This window comes from Carassius gibelio, chromosome B11 (genome assembly GCF_023724105.1).
Source record: "Carassius gibelio isolate Cgi1373 ecotype wild population from Czech Republic chromosome B11, carGib1.2-hapl.c, whole genome shotgun sequence".
Classification (NCBI taxonomy): Eukaryota; Metazoa; Chordata; class Actinopteri; order Cypriniformes; family Cyprinidae; genus Carassius; species Carassius gibelio.
In genome coordinates this window covers 3,378,267-3,394,155 of record NC_068406.1, presented here as the reverse complement: position 1 = coordinate 3,394,155, position 15,889 = coordinate 3,378,267, and the positions used below count along the sequence as shown (strand labels likewise).

Genomic DNA, 15,889 nt, shown 5'->3' with positions numbered 1-15,889 from the left:
GTTTTGTTTACGGAACCATCAACAGCGCGTCTCGTGTGCTGCACTAATCACTCCGCCCAAGTAGCCACTCCGCCCAAGTAACGTTAGCTGTGCTCCTACGCCTAGTGAGAATACAGTTCCCAGTATTTATACGATTAAAAATGGTCTCTGTCTTATATAGCCTTGTTATTTGTACACGCTGTGACTAAACAGATCACAATATGTAAATAGGAAAATATTTGCATTATTTTGTCACTTATTGGGATTACTATGCTAACAGTATCCATTTACATCCAGTCTTTGTGCTAAGCTAGGCTAGCGGTGGGTGGGTCAAATAACACTTACAGAACGCACAGAAATGAAAAAGGTATGTATGGACTTATCTAACTCTGGGAGATACTGTGAATAAGCTAAAGTCCCAAAAAGTCAGAGTGTTCCTTTAAGTATGCTTATTAAATTAATATAAAAGGGGCGATTTGTCCATGAAAAAACTACCAGTCGACAAAAAAAAAAAAAAATGTTGAAGCAAGCCATTATTGGTTGAGCGAGCGACCCCACGGAATGAGTGAGCGCTGCGGAATATTCAGAACTGCGCTCTCCGCTCCCTCAAATATGCCCCCTCCCCCGGCACCCCTACGTCTATGGCCCAATGACGCTATGTTGAGCATTTACTACTTTAAAAAAAAGTGGGTCAAGAAGCGGGTCGTGTATAATAATTTATTTTTCTTTTTTTGCGGTTTCTTTTTTAGTTGGTCATAAGCTGATTTAAGATGCTCCTGAGCCGCTACTATGCTGGTTATGAGCTGGTCCTGAGCAGGAGCTAGATGCTTAGAATGAGCACGACCAAATTCAAACCAGCTGCCATGCTTCAAAACATACCTACCCAACATATGCAGTTTTTTTCAACAGGGATGTCATAAGCATTCTCAGGAAATCATGGTTTGCAGGAGTTCCACCAGCCTAGATTACCACTTTGTAAGCCTTGCCCACCATCCAATATGTAGTTTTATAATAGCTTAGAGGGCACACAAGGGGAGAGATTGCTCACAACCAACTCTTCAACACAAGGCATCTTCTCATACCCATTCTCACAAGTTAGAATATTTCCCCCTCACATTAGAATAATTTAAACATCAGAAGTTACTGTGGAAGCTGGGGTATGATTTCCCCACTATCTCAACTCTTTCTGGTGGAGATCAGAGAAAAATGAGGGAACAATTACCATCCTAGTTGGGCATGGCTGCAGCATTACCAGCACTACAGTTGGGCCTACTTTATATTCAGACCCTACAGGGCTGGCTGAAACTGCTGGTTCCATCCCAAGTGTGGCATCATGGATGCCTACTTATCAGGTTGAGCCAGGCCTGTGTAACAGCCCTGGCCCCTTGGAAGAATTATCGCTGGATGGAACAGGGCCATATAAATCACCAAGGTTGGCCTCTCCTCGAAGCGCCTCTTTATTCTGTTAGAGTGGCTTCTGGAATGGGCTCAACTCATCCTGGACTCACTGAGGGCAGTGCATATACTGGGCAAATTTAACTAAGGAGCGGACTTGTTATCTCTGAGCAATGTCCCCTCATAAGAGTAGATGCTCCATCCGCAGATGGTTCAGCGAATTTAAGAGGTCTTTGGCGAAGGCAGAGGTAGACCTCTTTGACTCAGGAGACAACTCTCACTGCCCGATTTATTAATTAAACCACAGAGATGCGTTGGCCCACAAATGGCCCAACCTAACGCATTTCCGATTGCCGAATCCCGCATGTAATCAGGCGAATCAGGGAACAGGTACACATGTTTCTCTTGGTGGCCCCACTCTGGACAAACCTTGGTTGTCAGAGCTAACTCCGCTGCTTGTAGCAGCCCCCTGGCCCATTCCACTGAAATGAGATCTCCTCTCACAAGAGAGCAGGACAATGTGGCACCCCGCGCCCAAGCTGTGGGCTCTGCACCTTTATCAGCTCAACAGGAGACTACAAGCCTCTCAGAGCGTGTTTTTCAGCACATGTTTTTCTTTCATTTTCCCCGATGTCAGCGTCAAATGTAACACATCGGAGAGGCAAAGCTGAAGGCTATTTGTGAAAATGTGCTTGGATGCGCTTGCTTGATAAATTGTGGATAAAGTGCCACTCAGCGGTCAAAAGCTGCAAATGCACATTGCAGACGTGGCGGCAATGCTTGTGGCGGCAGAACGATCATTTTGTTTGGCCACCTACATCAAATGACTGACATATATTTTTATACTGCACATTAAGGTCTTTATCCTGTGGTAATCAAGACTCTGGCCTGTAATGCAGTTAATTGCTTAATGATTCCCAATGTGTTTAAAAAAAATTATCTAAACCTGGAATTTACCTAACACGTTCATATAGATTTAAACCTCCTTTTTTGTAACATAAATCTAGTTTTGTCATGAAACACTAGATGGTGAAGGATGATAAGTCCTTAATGCAACTTGCTAGGTATCACATTATCACCATATGGCACAATCTGATTGGTGTGTTGCATCTGTAGTCAATTAAATTGTTTGGTTCTGCATTTGCTGTGAGCAATTCTTGAAACCCATTCAAAAACCTTCCACTTCCCCCAGCTCCACCCATATGTAGGGGTATCTGCTATGGGTAATTTCATGTATGTTATTTGTGCAGCAGCAGTATATGCCCACAGCAGTGTGTATGTGTAGGTATTGGCAATAGCAAGTCTTTTTGTTTTGCAGTAGCAGCAATAATCAACAGAAGCAGCATCTGTCTAGCAGATATGTTTCTCTAAGACCAAATAAATTAACATTGTCTTATCCATTACCATGCTAAACTAAGTGTTTGCGTGACAGTTTCAAATAATGGTTTCATGAAAATTAACTGTATAATTGGAATGATGTAACTGCAGAGTTAAGAATTCTCTCCACAAATTATTATTATTACTATTATTATTATCATTATTTCCAGAACAACCAATGCCACAGCAAATAATAAATAATAATAATAATAATAATAATAATAAACTTCCAATAATCAAGAGCACATACATTCAATTATTAGGGGATAATAAGTGTGGCGGTACTGTAAATGCCTTAGGGTGACAAAATGTATGGTATAGACACATTTAACTTGCATTATGATGATTTATTTATAAATTGTATGATTATTTTTAAAGTATGCTGATTTGGTATGAGCTGAATTGATATGCTGATATGCTGAATTGATTAATTTGTTTCAGGCAAGCCAGTCAGAAACGGAGGAAAGTGTTCCCTCCATGGATCATAAGGAGATTTCGCCACCTGCTGGTGATGGACAGATAGTGGTACATTCTGATTTCCGTCTAAATCTAATCTAAATAAACTACATAGACAAACATCACTCAATGATTTCATAATATTTCATAATGTTATCTATAATATATGTCTTCCAAAATATTACATTGTTTACCGTGTGATTACCTTAACTTACCTTAACTCCTGCTTAATTTATGGTCTGTTCCTTCTTTCTCTATGATTTGATACAGAGCCCACTCCCTGAGTCAAAATGCACTAAGAACAATGGTGAGTCCATTGTTTTATTATTCCGATTCTAAACTGAATCTATAAGATGATTTTATAAATAGCGAGTTATGGTTATATGCAGACATAACTTTAACCTTAAAAACTATGCCAGCTAAGAGAAAATAAAACCGAGACCAACTTGCAATTTTCTTTAATTTAACATGCTTGCAATGCTAAGATAGATAGATCTCATAAAATGAATCATTGTCTCATGATATTACTCTCTAGTCATGACACATCAGTCCTCCCTCTAGATTGTCTTACCATATATGAAGCTAAATTTTTTATTGAAATTTCTAATATTAAGTAAATTTCTATATTAAGGGGTTTTGTTATTGATTAATTGATGTATTGATTGATTGATTGATTCATTGATGGATTGATTGATTCATTAATTGATTGTTTGATTGATTCATTGTCATAAATGGAAATTACCAGAGGGGAAAAAAAAAAACTACATAGAAAATGGTAGGTTAAAGGTGGGTACAGTAAATAGTGTACAGTAGTATGGAGTATGTAGTGAACTGTCATTTATTTGTGTTTCCTTTAGGTGAACAAGTAAACTTATCGAGTCCTAGTGTGGCAACTCCTGTATCAGAGAACAAAGAGCCTCCTAAAGTGTCCAAGGTCTGTGGCCTACTGGTGTTTGTAGGGGCTCTATTTTGACGATCTAAACACGAAGTGTAAAGTGCACGGCTAATTATATATATATATATATATATATATATATATTAATATATATATATATATATATATATATATATATATATATATATATATATATTAATATGCATTGCAATCCTTTAATTTGTAATATTTGGCATGTTTGTGTGTTGCCGTACATCCCTGTGTTTAATAAGCAGCATGTATGCATGTTGCGGACCCACCTATACTAACACGCTCTTTAAATAACAGAAAAAACATTGCGCCAGACTTTAGATCACGTTTTGAGTTGGTCTATGGCGTGTCTATTTTCAGCTCCTTAAAATAGCATTGTGCTATCAATGCGCCTGAACACACCTCTTTTTAAGCCAGCACGCACGGGCACACAAATGAATCTTATTCTTAAATTCTAAAAAATAACAATAATTAGAATTTTAAATATTTGTATACATGTATATTAAAATGTGTAAAATACAATGTTAACAAAAAAAAAATATATATATATATATATATATTTTAAATGAATATAAAGGAGAAAATCTTTAAAAAAATAACAGTATATATATATATATATATATATATATATATATAACATTACTATGAATGTTACTTTAATAAGGGAATAATTAGGGGAAAAATTATGCACAAAAATGTCAAAATTATATCAAAACAGTTCATCTTGAACAAATGTGTCTAAGCCCCCATTACTAAGTGATGGGAAGTCCAAATCCTTTCTTTGAATCAGTTTAATAATCAGCAGAAAAGGAGCAAAACACATGCCAAACAATAAACTAAATCACAAAACAATTTCTCCAAATGCACTAGACATAAAATGTTTTAACTGGTCTGATTCTTCATTCTACTTCAAACTCTATTTATTGTCATAAATATTTATTGCTGTCTTGGTGGATTTATTTTTGGTTTTGTGTTTTCTGAGGTTTTGTCAAGATAATTTTCACAGTCTGTATTCCAGTGGATAGCATGGTTAGAGAAAAGATGATGTGCTATTTCCTACGGTGGCCGAGAGAGCTCAACACGCTGCAACTAAAGAAAACTCCAGCAAATGAAGAAAACATCTTCATCAGTTTGACAACACAAGTGTTGCAAATCATCACAACACATGCATTAATGAAACGCGCTGCAAATCCTCATAATACATGCACAATAAGAAACAATTAATGACGCATTGCAAATTTATTTTCATTAACCTTGAAATTATATTCAGCTGAGGATATTAAAGTTAGTCATCTTAAGTAACGTTTTACATTTAATAATGTAATTATCCAGCTTATTTAGGCTAATAATATCCAAAAGATAAAGTAATCATGTCATCAGGGTGTTTAAAAAAACAACAACAAAAAAACTCACCTTTCAGTTCAACAAGGCAAGGCAAGGCAAGGCAAGTTTATTTATATAGCACATTTCGTACACAATGTTAATTCAAAGGGCTTTACATAAAAAAAGTAAAATAATCATGAAGAAAAAAATAACAAAAATAAAACAAGCAATTTTAAAACTTTTAAAATGATTAAAACATTTAAAAACTTAGAAAATTATTAAAACAAAATAAAATAAAAAATAAAACAGTGAAAATATAGTGCAATCAGTTCGGACATTGAACAGTGCTCATTCAATAAATGCACAACTAAACAGATGAGTTTTGAGTCAAGATTTAAATGTGACTAGTGTTTTAGCACATCTGATCTCTTCTGGAAGCTGATTCCAACTGCGGGCAGCATAGTAACTAAAGGCAGACTCCCCTTGTTTTGTGTGAACCCTTGGTATTTCTAACTGACTCGATCCTAGTGATCTGAGTGGTCTGTTATGTTTATATTAAGTGAACATATCTGCAATATATTTCGGTCCTAGGTCTTTTAGTGACTTATATACGAGTAAAAGTATTTTAAAATCAATCCTAAATGTAACTGGAAGCCAGTGTAAGGACCTGAGGACTGGTGTGATATGCTCAGATTTTCTGGTTCTAGTCAGAATCCTGGCAGCAGCGTTCTGGATGAGCTGCAGCTGTCTAATGGTCTTTTTGGGAAGAACGGTGAGGAGCCCATTACAATAGTCCACCCTGCTGGTGATAAAGGGATGAACAAGTTTCTCCAAGTCTTGGCTGGAAACAAAACATCTAATTCTTGCGATGTTTTTTTTAAATGATAGTATGCTGATTTAGTTACTGCTTTGACATGACTACTGAAACTAAGGTCTGTCTCCAGAATCACACCAAGATTCCTGACTTGATTTTTAGTTGTTTGACCCCTAGAGTCAAGGTATGCATTCACCTTGAACACTTCATCTTTGTTTCCAAATGCAATGACTTTTTTCCTTATTTAACTGAAGATAGTTCTGGCACATCCAACTCTAAATTTCTTCAATGCATTGGCTGAGGGAGTCAATGGGGCTGTAATCATTTGGAGATAAGGCTATGTAAATCTGGTTATCATCAGCATAGCTGTGGTAGGCAATTTGGCTCTTTCTCATTATTTGACTCAGTGGAAGCATATACAGGCTAAACAAGAGCGGTGCAAGAATTGACCCTTGTGGGACTCCGCATGTCATGGACGTCCACTTAGACTTATGCTCTCCTAGACTCACATAATAGCCTCTCCCTTCTAAGTATGAGCTGAACCATTTGAGTACCATCCCAGAAAGCCCGACCCAGTTTTCCAGTCTCTCTAGTAGTATGTTATGACAACAACTCCACTGACCAGTAACCACAGCAAGATAAGCAAATCCCAGCCGGGTCTGACACTTTTTGGGGTCTCATTGAAACATTTCCATTGTGGTCAGTGCTATTTGCAGCGCGTTTGTTAATTTGCATGTGTTGTGAAGATTTGCAGCACATTTCGTTAATGCATGTATTGTGAGGATTTGCAGCGTTTCTTAATTTGCATGTGTTGTGAAGGATTTGCAACGCGTTTCGTTATATGCATGTGTTGTGATATTTTGCAGCGTGTTTCGTTATATGCATGTGCTGTGAGGATTTGCAACACTTGTCAAAGTGATGAAGATGGGTTTTTTTTTTTGCTGGTGTTTTTTTAATTTGCAAAAGGTTTTTTTTTTTTATTATTTTTTTTTTTTTTTTTTGCAGCGAGTTGAGCTCTCTCCGCCACCGTAATTTGTTGTATGTGCACTACAAATTTCTGTCAAATTTTATTGGCAGATGCTTTCAGTCTGTGGCTGGTTTACATGGTTTGTACTTAATTCCTTAGGTGCAAAAAGAAGTGAACAGCAGCTCAGAGGATGTGGATACACAAATGGGAAACAAAGGTTAATACAAAATAAATCTCTTTGTATGATGTCTAGTTGCAGGAGGAAGATAGATAGATAGATAGATAGATAGATAGATAGATAGATAGATAGATAGATAGATAGATAGATAGATAGATAGATAGATAGATAGATAGATATACCATGAATATATACAAATATATATTTATGAATGAATAAATGAACAAATAAATGAATTCTATCATAGGTACGTCCAGTCTGAAGCGCAGTGGCTCGATCAAGGACAGGATGGCGAAATATCAATTATCCGTCACCAGACAGGCTTCTTTTACTGTGCCACGCACTGTGAGTATGTTTGCTATGTGTATAGTCCACAGCATGTACAGATACAAATAACATTTTATCTGATAGTTTGGTAAAATTAATTCATTTATTTAATTGCTAAAGAATGCTTCATGTTAGCCAGTGTCTGTAGGACTTGACATAAACACACCAATCTTTTAGAAGTGTGCCTATGTAAAATTAATCATGTTTAAATTGTCTGAAGGTAAATACGCAGTCTCATTTCCATCTTCCATCTAAAATATGATGTTGACTTTCGGATAGAACTTTGATTGCTGTGTCATGGTCTTGACATTATGGGAATGTTAATTACTACTGTGCCATACTGAATAAATGCCTGTTCACCTGCTGTGAAATCAACTGAAGTGAACCAGGCTATAGCCAGATTGATGAAAACTAAGTGACCAACTTAGTGCCTAGAGGCACAGATTCATTCCATAGTTCATAACCCTTTAGTTGGGACACTCCTACAAACAGACTGGTTTGAGACCAAATCTGTAGACTAAATCATCTAGATGCAGACCTAACCAGGGAGTCTGAACCTACAGCTGCTGCTGCCAATGACTTCTAATCTGGAAGGGGCAGACTACTACACCTGTACCTAAGATCATCTGCCAATTAAAAAAAGCTCTTAAAAGCAACCCAACCGAGGAGAGCATACAATTTAACATCCAGTTTAAAGAACCGGATAGGATGCAGGACAAAGGGAGTTATCCCCTGGTCTGTCCACTGTCTACTCAACCCTCAGTCATCCTAAGAGGAAATCCCTGTTGAATCTGGTCCTTAGTTGTTCATAAGCTGATTTAAGATGCTCCTGAGCCACTACTATGCTGGTTATGAGCTGGTCCTGAGCAGGAGCTAGTTGCTTAGAACCAGCACGACCAAACTCAAACCAGCTGTCATGCTTCAAAACATACCTACCCAACATTTGCAGTTTTTTTTCCAACAAGGATGTCATAAGCATTCTCTGAAAATCATTGCTTGCAGGAGTCCACCAGCCTAGAATACCACTTTGTAAGCCTTGCCCATCATCCACAATTAGTTTTATGATGGCTTAGAGCAGTGTTTCCCAACCTTTTTTAGCACTTTGCAGACGTGGCGGCAATACTCGCGGTGGCAGAACGAAAGTTTTATACTGCACATTAAGGTCTTTATCCTGTGGTAATCAAGAATCTGGCCTGTAATGCAGTTAATTGCCTAATGATTGCCAATGTGTTTAAAAAATAATCTACACCTGGAATTCACTTAACACGATCGTATAGATTTAAAATCTTAAACCTCTTTTTTTGTAATATAAATCTAGTTTTGTCATGAAACACTAGATGGTGAAGGCTGATTGGTCCTTAATGCAACTTGCTAGCTATCACATGATCACCACATGGCACAATCTGATTGGTGTATTGCATCTGTGTTCAATTAGCATGCTAATGAATATTTAAATTGTTTGGTTCTGCATTTGCTGTAAGCAATTCTTGAAACCCTCTCAAAACCTTCCACTTCCCCCAGCTCCACCCATATGTAGGGGTATCTGCTATGGGTAATTTCATGTTTGTCATTTGTGCAGCAGCAGTATATGCCCACAGCAGTGTGTATGTGTAGGTATTGGCAATAGCAAGTCTTTTTGTTTTGCAGTAGCAGCAATAATCAACAGAAGCAGCATCTGTCTAGCAGATATGTTTCTCTAAGACCAAATAAATTAACATTGTCTTATCCATTACCATGCTAAACTAAGTGTTTGCGTGACAGTTTCAAAAAACGGTTTCATGAAAATTAACTGTATAATTGGAATGATGTAACTGCAGAGTTAAGAATTCTCTCCACAAATTATTATTATTACTATTATTATTATCATTATTTCCAGAACAACTGATGCCACAGCAAATAATAATAATAATAAACTTCCAATAATCAAGAGCATATACAGTACATTCAAGAATTAGAAGATAATAAGTGTGGCGGTACTGTAAATCCCTTAGGTTGAGAAAATGTATGGTATAGACAGATTTAACTTGCTTTATGATTATTTTTAAAGTATGCTGATTTGAAGTGATTGTAATTTGTTTCAGGCAAGCCAGTCAGAAACGGAGGAAAGTGTTCCCTCCATGGATCATAAGGAGATTTTGCCACCTGCTGGTGATGAACAGATAGTGGTACATTCTGATTTCCTTCTAAATCTAATCTAAATAAACTACTTAGACAAACATCACTCAATGATTTATTAAGAATGAATATTTAATGATTTTATGTATAATATATTTCCAAAATATTATATTGTTTACCTTGTGATTACCTTAAAATTTAATGAGACTCCTGCTTGCTTTATGGTCTGTTCCTTCTTTCTCTATGATTTGATACAGAGCCCACTCCCTGAGTCAAAATGCACTAAGAACAATGGTGAGTCCATTGTTTTATTATTCCGATTCTAAACTGAATCTATAAGATGATTTTATAAATAGCGAGTTATGGTTATATGCAGACATACCTTTAACCTTAAAAACTATGCATGCTAAAAGAAAATAAAACCCAGACCAACTTGGTGAATGTGGAAGTAATTGTTTAACAAATAAACCTGTCTTGCACTTCTCTTTTATTTAACATGCTTGCAATGCTAAGATAGATAGATCTCATAAAATTAATCATTGTCTCATGATATTACTCTCTAGTCCTGATACGTCAGCCCTCCCTCTACATTGTCTTACTGTATATGAAGATAACTTTATTGTAAATTTCTAAATTAAGGGGTTTTATTTTTTATTAATTGATTGATTGATTGATTGATTGATTGTCTTAAATGGAAATTACCAGAGGAAAAAAAAACTATATAGAAAATGGTAGGTTAAAGGTGGGTACAGTAAATAGTGTACAGTAGTATGGAGTATGTAGTGATCTGTCATTTATTTGTGTTTCCTTTAGGTGAACAAGTACACTTATCGAGTCCTAATGTGTCAACTCCTGTATCAAAGAACAAAGAGCCTCCTAAGGTGTCCAGGGTCTGTGGCCTACTAACTCATTCTATTTATCTAAAACACAAAAGCTTACTTCTATCTCTACTCGGTCAATGACTGAGTTTTTGTTATTTTGCCTTCATACACCTTTATACATAAGGGGTCCACAAAATTATATGACACCTACCATTTAGGAGTTACAGCCATTTTAAGCAAACTACTTCCATTTTCAGGGGCTTAGTAGTATTTGGACAAAGTGACATAATTGTAAATATATGCACAATTTTAATACTTGAAAATACTTTGAAGTCAATGACTGCCTGTTGTATGTAGCCCATGGACCACCAAATTTCCTTCCTGGATACGTTTTTCCAGGTTTTCACTGTAGCGACCTTGAGTTGCTGCTTGTTTGTAGGTCTTTCTGCCTTCAGTCTTGTCTTTAGTAACTGAAATAACTTTAATTCAGGCCCTTACGAAAAAGTAGTATACTTCAAGTTTATTTTACGAAGTACTTAAATAAAGTTCAAGTATTTTTAAGTATACTTCATGTAGCAAGTATACAAATATCAGTGTTCTTCTACTTGAAAGTGTGCTGTTTCAATACTCCAATACTCATAAGTTTTCATCAAGTGAACTTAACATCATACTTTAAGTGTACTACTATATCCTTATTTAGGTTTTAATGTGTACATATTTTGTTGTATGAATATCTGAACATACAAAACATCCAAAAGAAAGAACAGGTGTGTGCTTGTAACCAAAGATATATTATTTTAGCTTCATGCATCATTTTTTTAAACACTTCAACGTGTTTTATAAAGAAAAAACAAGATGAAAAAATAAAATATGAATTGGATTCATAATAGTAATCAAAACGTAGATTAAGTGTTTTTTTTCAAATTAATGATGGTTTCATCAAGATCTCTTTGTACTTCATATTGGAAGCTCCAGTCAAACAGCTTCCAAATGGCAATTTTATACCTTATTTCAACTTCAGATCTTTTATCTTTTTTTTTTTTCTTGATGTAACGAGGGAATGGACAGCACCTTGTTACTTTACCTCTTCTTAGTCCACTGTCCAAATTATATTGAGCCCCTGAAAATGGATGTACTTTTCCTTAAATTAGTTGTAACTCCTAAATGGTAAATTACATATTTTTTGTGGAATCTTTTAAAATAATGCTGAAAGTCTACACTTCATGATTGTTTTATTTCAAATCCATTGTATTTGTATATAAAGGCAAAAGGACAAAAACTCTGTGTGTCCGAATACTTCCATACCTGAGTGTGATAGTCAAATACAAAGTCAAAAACAATACAGTTTGTCTGTGGTAGAGAATAGAATATGAACATTTATTTATTTTAAAGATATTGGGACAATCTATTAACTGCTGGTATGGAATATGAGATGCTATACCATAAAAGTCTGATATTCATACTAAATACTGAAATTCATTGCTGATAAGATGGTTATAACTTGTGTTTCTCTGGGCAGAAATTTAATCTGCCTGTCCAAGAAAAATGTGTTTCCTGCCAAACTACTGTTTACCCATTGGAGAAACTTGTGGCCAATCAGCAGATTTACCACAAGACTTGCTTCCGCTGTATCTTTTGTAGTACCAAACTCAGGTCAGTTTTTGTTTTAAATTATTATTATCCCTTAAAGAATATTCCGTGGTTTCAATGTACAAAGGTTTATATAGAGATGTTTTAAAGCTGAAAAGTGAAGCAGACATTGTTTTAAATTAATTATTTTCATTATGTATAACCTGTTGTTGCTACTGTTATGTTTATGTTGTGTGAGGTTGGATTTGCCATTAAACAAGATTATGAATGAAAAAAAAAAAAAAAAAAACTTAAATAGTCCAAACTAAAGCAAACTCAATGTGTTAGCAATGTTAATTAACTAGTTGTATCATTCATCATTTTGACAGCCTCAGTCTATGTATTAAAATAATTTGTGAATATTAGTCAATTTCAAATAGTAAAGGTCAGATTTTAGATATCCTTCATATGGAAATAATATGTCTTCTTTCGTGTCCCGTTTATTTCAGTCTGGTGACTTATGCTTCCCTGCATGGTGATATCTACTGTAAACCTCACTTCAGCCAGCTATTTAAGTCTAAGGGCAACTATGATGAGGGATTTGGCCATCGACCACACAAGGAAATGTGGACACCACGAACAAACGAGGAGGAACCTGAGAGAGATGAAAACTCAAAGCAGTCTGTGGTACACTCTGTGTTAGTGAAACCTACAGAACAGTTGAGCCCTAAAGTGGAGGAATCACAACTGGTCAAATTCACTGACCTCACTGCAGCTCCAGAGGCAATAAGTCAAACCAGCTCAGTGGAAAAACCACAAACCCCTTCTGTGGAAACAAGAAAAATTAGAGTTGCGTGGCCACCTCCTGCAGACAGTGATGGAAGCTCCAAAGCCTCCAGTCCAGTCACTGAAGTTGGAAAGGGTCCATCCAAACTTTTCAAAGCGAAGTGGCCTCCAGAGGAGGAAGCCCCACCTGCTCAGCGGAGCCCTGAAAGAGCAGAACTGAAAAGTCTTCGACGTAGTTCCTCACTTAAAGAGCGGAGCCGTCCCTTTTCTGTGGCACCAAGGTTGGCATTATCCAATGATACCAAACAATTGTCTAACAAGGTTGCTTTGGTCAGACGAGGCTCATTGGAGGAGCTTCATTCACAGTCAAAAGTGAAAACAGACAAAACTGAAGTGCAAGAAGAGGCAAGAATGCCAGATGAAAAGACAAAGGACAGTGAAAGCCAATCCAAGAAGAATGTTGAGAGTCCTGCCGAACTTGATAGGACAGAAAAGATGCCATCCGCTATTCTCAAGCAGAAACAACAAACAAAAAAGGAGGCTGAGCCACAGCAAACAAAAAATGAAGCTGGTCTACAACAAACAAATAAAGAATCTCTGACTCAACTAACAAGAAAGGAGCCTAAGATACAACAACATGAGGTTCTGACAGGCCATGTGGAAGATGAGGAAAAACCGGTGAAATGCTTAAGCAATTCTCCTGAGCTCCAGTCTTCCCAAGACAAATGCTCTCCAACTGTGGAAGAAAAAGCCCATAGGAAATCCCAGGATGTGGGCTTCTGGGATGGTGAGGAGGCTGAGGAGTCCCTAACTGTAGAGGAGATGATCAAGAGGAATCGCTATTATGACGATGAAGACGACGAGGAAGAAGAGGTGGCAATAGTTTGACAATATATAAATATTGTCATCAATCCCTTCCATTTATTTACTATGAAATTACAACTGGTATAAATTAAACATAATAAAAAAACAAGTACTTTGTTATATTTTAATCAAGTAATATGGTACTGTACATCTTTTTCTGCTTTCTTGGAACTTGGAGCTATCGCTATTTTTTGTATTTTGTTCTTTCCCATTCATGATATATTTTGGTTGCTGTAAAAAAATACTTGTTTATTAATCTAAGAATATTTTGTGTTGATCCAAATTAACATTTTTTTTCTCTTATTCTCAGCCTTTGACATTTTAATCAATAAGGATAGCAGACAAACACAGTTTTGGTTACTCTCCTGGTCTGTGTTTTAAAACATTTTATTTTCTTTTTTGAATGATTATTGAGCATATTGAGATTATTGAGTAAGTACACAATAAACATTATTTCACCGAAATTGGGGACATAAAGGTGCATAATTTCAGTAATATGTTGAATGATGAATGGTATTGTAATGTAATTTTTTCACAGTGTACCTTAAACTCTAAATCCAAACATAATGGTAATATTTTAGATTAAGGTTTCATGTGTAAAAACTTGTAAAACTGTTCATTAATGACCAATAAATTTACAAATGCATTAAAACTCATTTGTAGGGAGTAATAGCTGCATAGATTAGAAGTGTAACTTTTATGCAAATACGTGTAAAATAAAATGTCATTCATTTTAAGTCACAACCTTTATAAAATACTTAATTTATAGTTATTTGAATTAAATTGTGAATCATTATTTATACCATGTGTTCTGCCCTCTTATCAAATGCCCTGCTTGATCTGGCAGACAAAATAACGCCTTCCAACAACAACAGAAGCAAGTAATCTTTTCCCCAGCTTTAATATCAATCTTGGAATTACGTAAACATACAAAAGATCTACAATAAATTGCACAATTTGCATGATAAAAGTAATAAGGTTAACATATGCCATATAAAGTATAAAGAATTAACTAAACATACTTTGCATAGAATCACAATATATAAATGTTTTCATACCGAATGTGCCTTCGGATCAACTTAAATCGGGGAATGATAGAAGCCAAAACCTCTGTTGCCGCTGGAGATCTGGCTCATAATTATAACATCGTCATATAATGACTCTACAACCTGACATGCAGTACCCAATTTTGAAGAATGGAGGGCAACTAAATGTCAAACGTTCTTGTAGAACAGCACACTTCCCGTCTGGTATTCAGGGAATGCCAAACATATACTCCAGTTTAACTGAATATTCTATTCAGAGTCTTCCTGAAGGAGAAGTACTATCTCGTTGATTGGCCTCAGGAACATTTTAGGTCCCTCTTTTCCAATGATTTTTACCTGAACCTTTCAAGCTCTTCCATCTTGGAAGTTTCTATCTTAAGTTTCTGTTATGATGCCCAAGGGACAGTCATTCCATGTGGATTTGGAGTCTTTGAGCAGAACTATGCATCCTTTAGAAATGTTGGGTTGTTGATGTTGCCATTTTCGTCTACACTGTTGCGTTGCAAGGTACTGTTTACGCCATCTGACCCAGATGGTACTTGATAGGCTTTGCACCATATGCCACTGTTGTTTGTACAGGTCATGCTTTCCAAAGTCCCCAGGAGGAATTGAGCAAGTACCGGTCTTTTGGTAAGTAGTGTGGCAGGTGTTGGATGAAAGGATCTGCTGGATCGGTTGACACAGGACTCAATGGTCTGTTGTTTATAATGGCAGTGATTTCAGCCATAAAGGTGATGAGTACCTTGTGCGTGAGTTTGGAGGATGTCATCGGAAGAACCATAGAATCCAAGATCCTGCGGGTAAGCCCAATCATCCTTTCCCACGCACCGCCCATGTGCGACGAATGCGGTGGATTGAATGTCCATATAGAGCCATGATTGGACAGGAATTGTTATACCACCTTTTCATTAACATTAGAAGGAATTTGCAAGTCTTTATAAGCTCCA

The 15,889-nt window shown here is 36.4% G+C and overlaps 1 protein-coding gene across 17 annotated transcripts in view; it reads left to right on the top strand.

Moving 5' to 3' along the window:
• lima1b (LIM domain and actin binding 1b) overlaps nt 1-14,360 on the top strand; it is a 51,615-nt gene extending 37,255 nt beyond the window's left edge. For 8 of the 17 annotated variants that reach the window (XM_052569357.1, XM_052569367.1, XM_052569364.1 and 5 more), the window contains 10 exons: nt 3,193-3,276; nt 3,478-3,514; nt 4,065-4,141; nt 7,396-7,453; nt 7,662-7,759; nt 9,823-9,906; nt 10,114-10,150; nt 10,670-10,746; nt 12,197-12,330; nt 12,756-14,360. In XM_052569357.1, coding sequence (XP_052425317.1) covers nt 3,193-3,276; nt 3,478-3,514; nt 4,065-4,141; nt 7,396-7,453; nt 7,662-7,759; nt 9,823-9,906; nt 10,114-10,150; nt 10,670-10,746; nt 12,197-12,330; nt 12,756-13,920 — 1,851 coding nt within the window. In that variant the 3' untranslated portion in view covers nt 13,921-14,360. The remainder of the gene's footprint in view (nt 1-3,192; nt 3,277-3,477; nt 3,515-4,064; nt 4,142-7,395; nt 7,454-7,661; nt 7,760-9,822; nt 9,907-10,113; nt 10,151-10,669; nt 10,747-12,196; nt 12,331-12,755) is intronic. The other 9 variants (XM_052569375.1, XM_052569369.1, XM_052569358.1 and 6 more) reach the window with 8 other exon arrangements.
• The last annotated feature ends 1,529 nt before the right edge of the window (nt 14,361-15,889 follow it).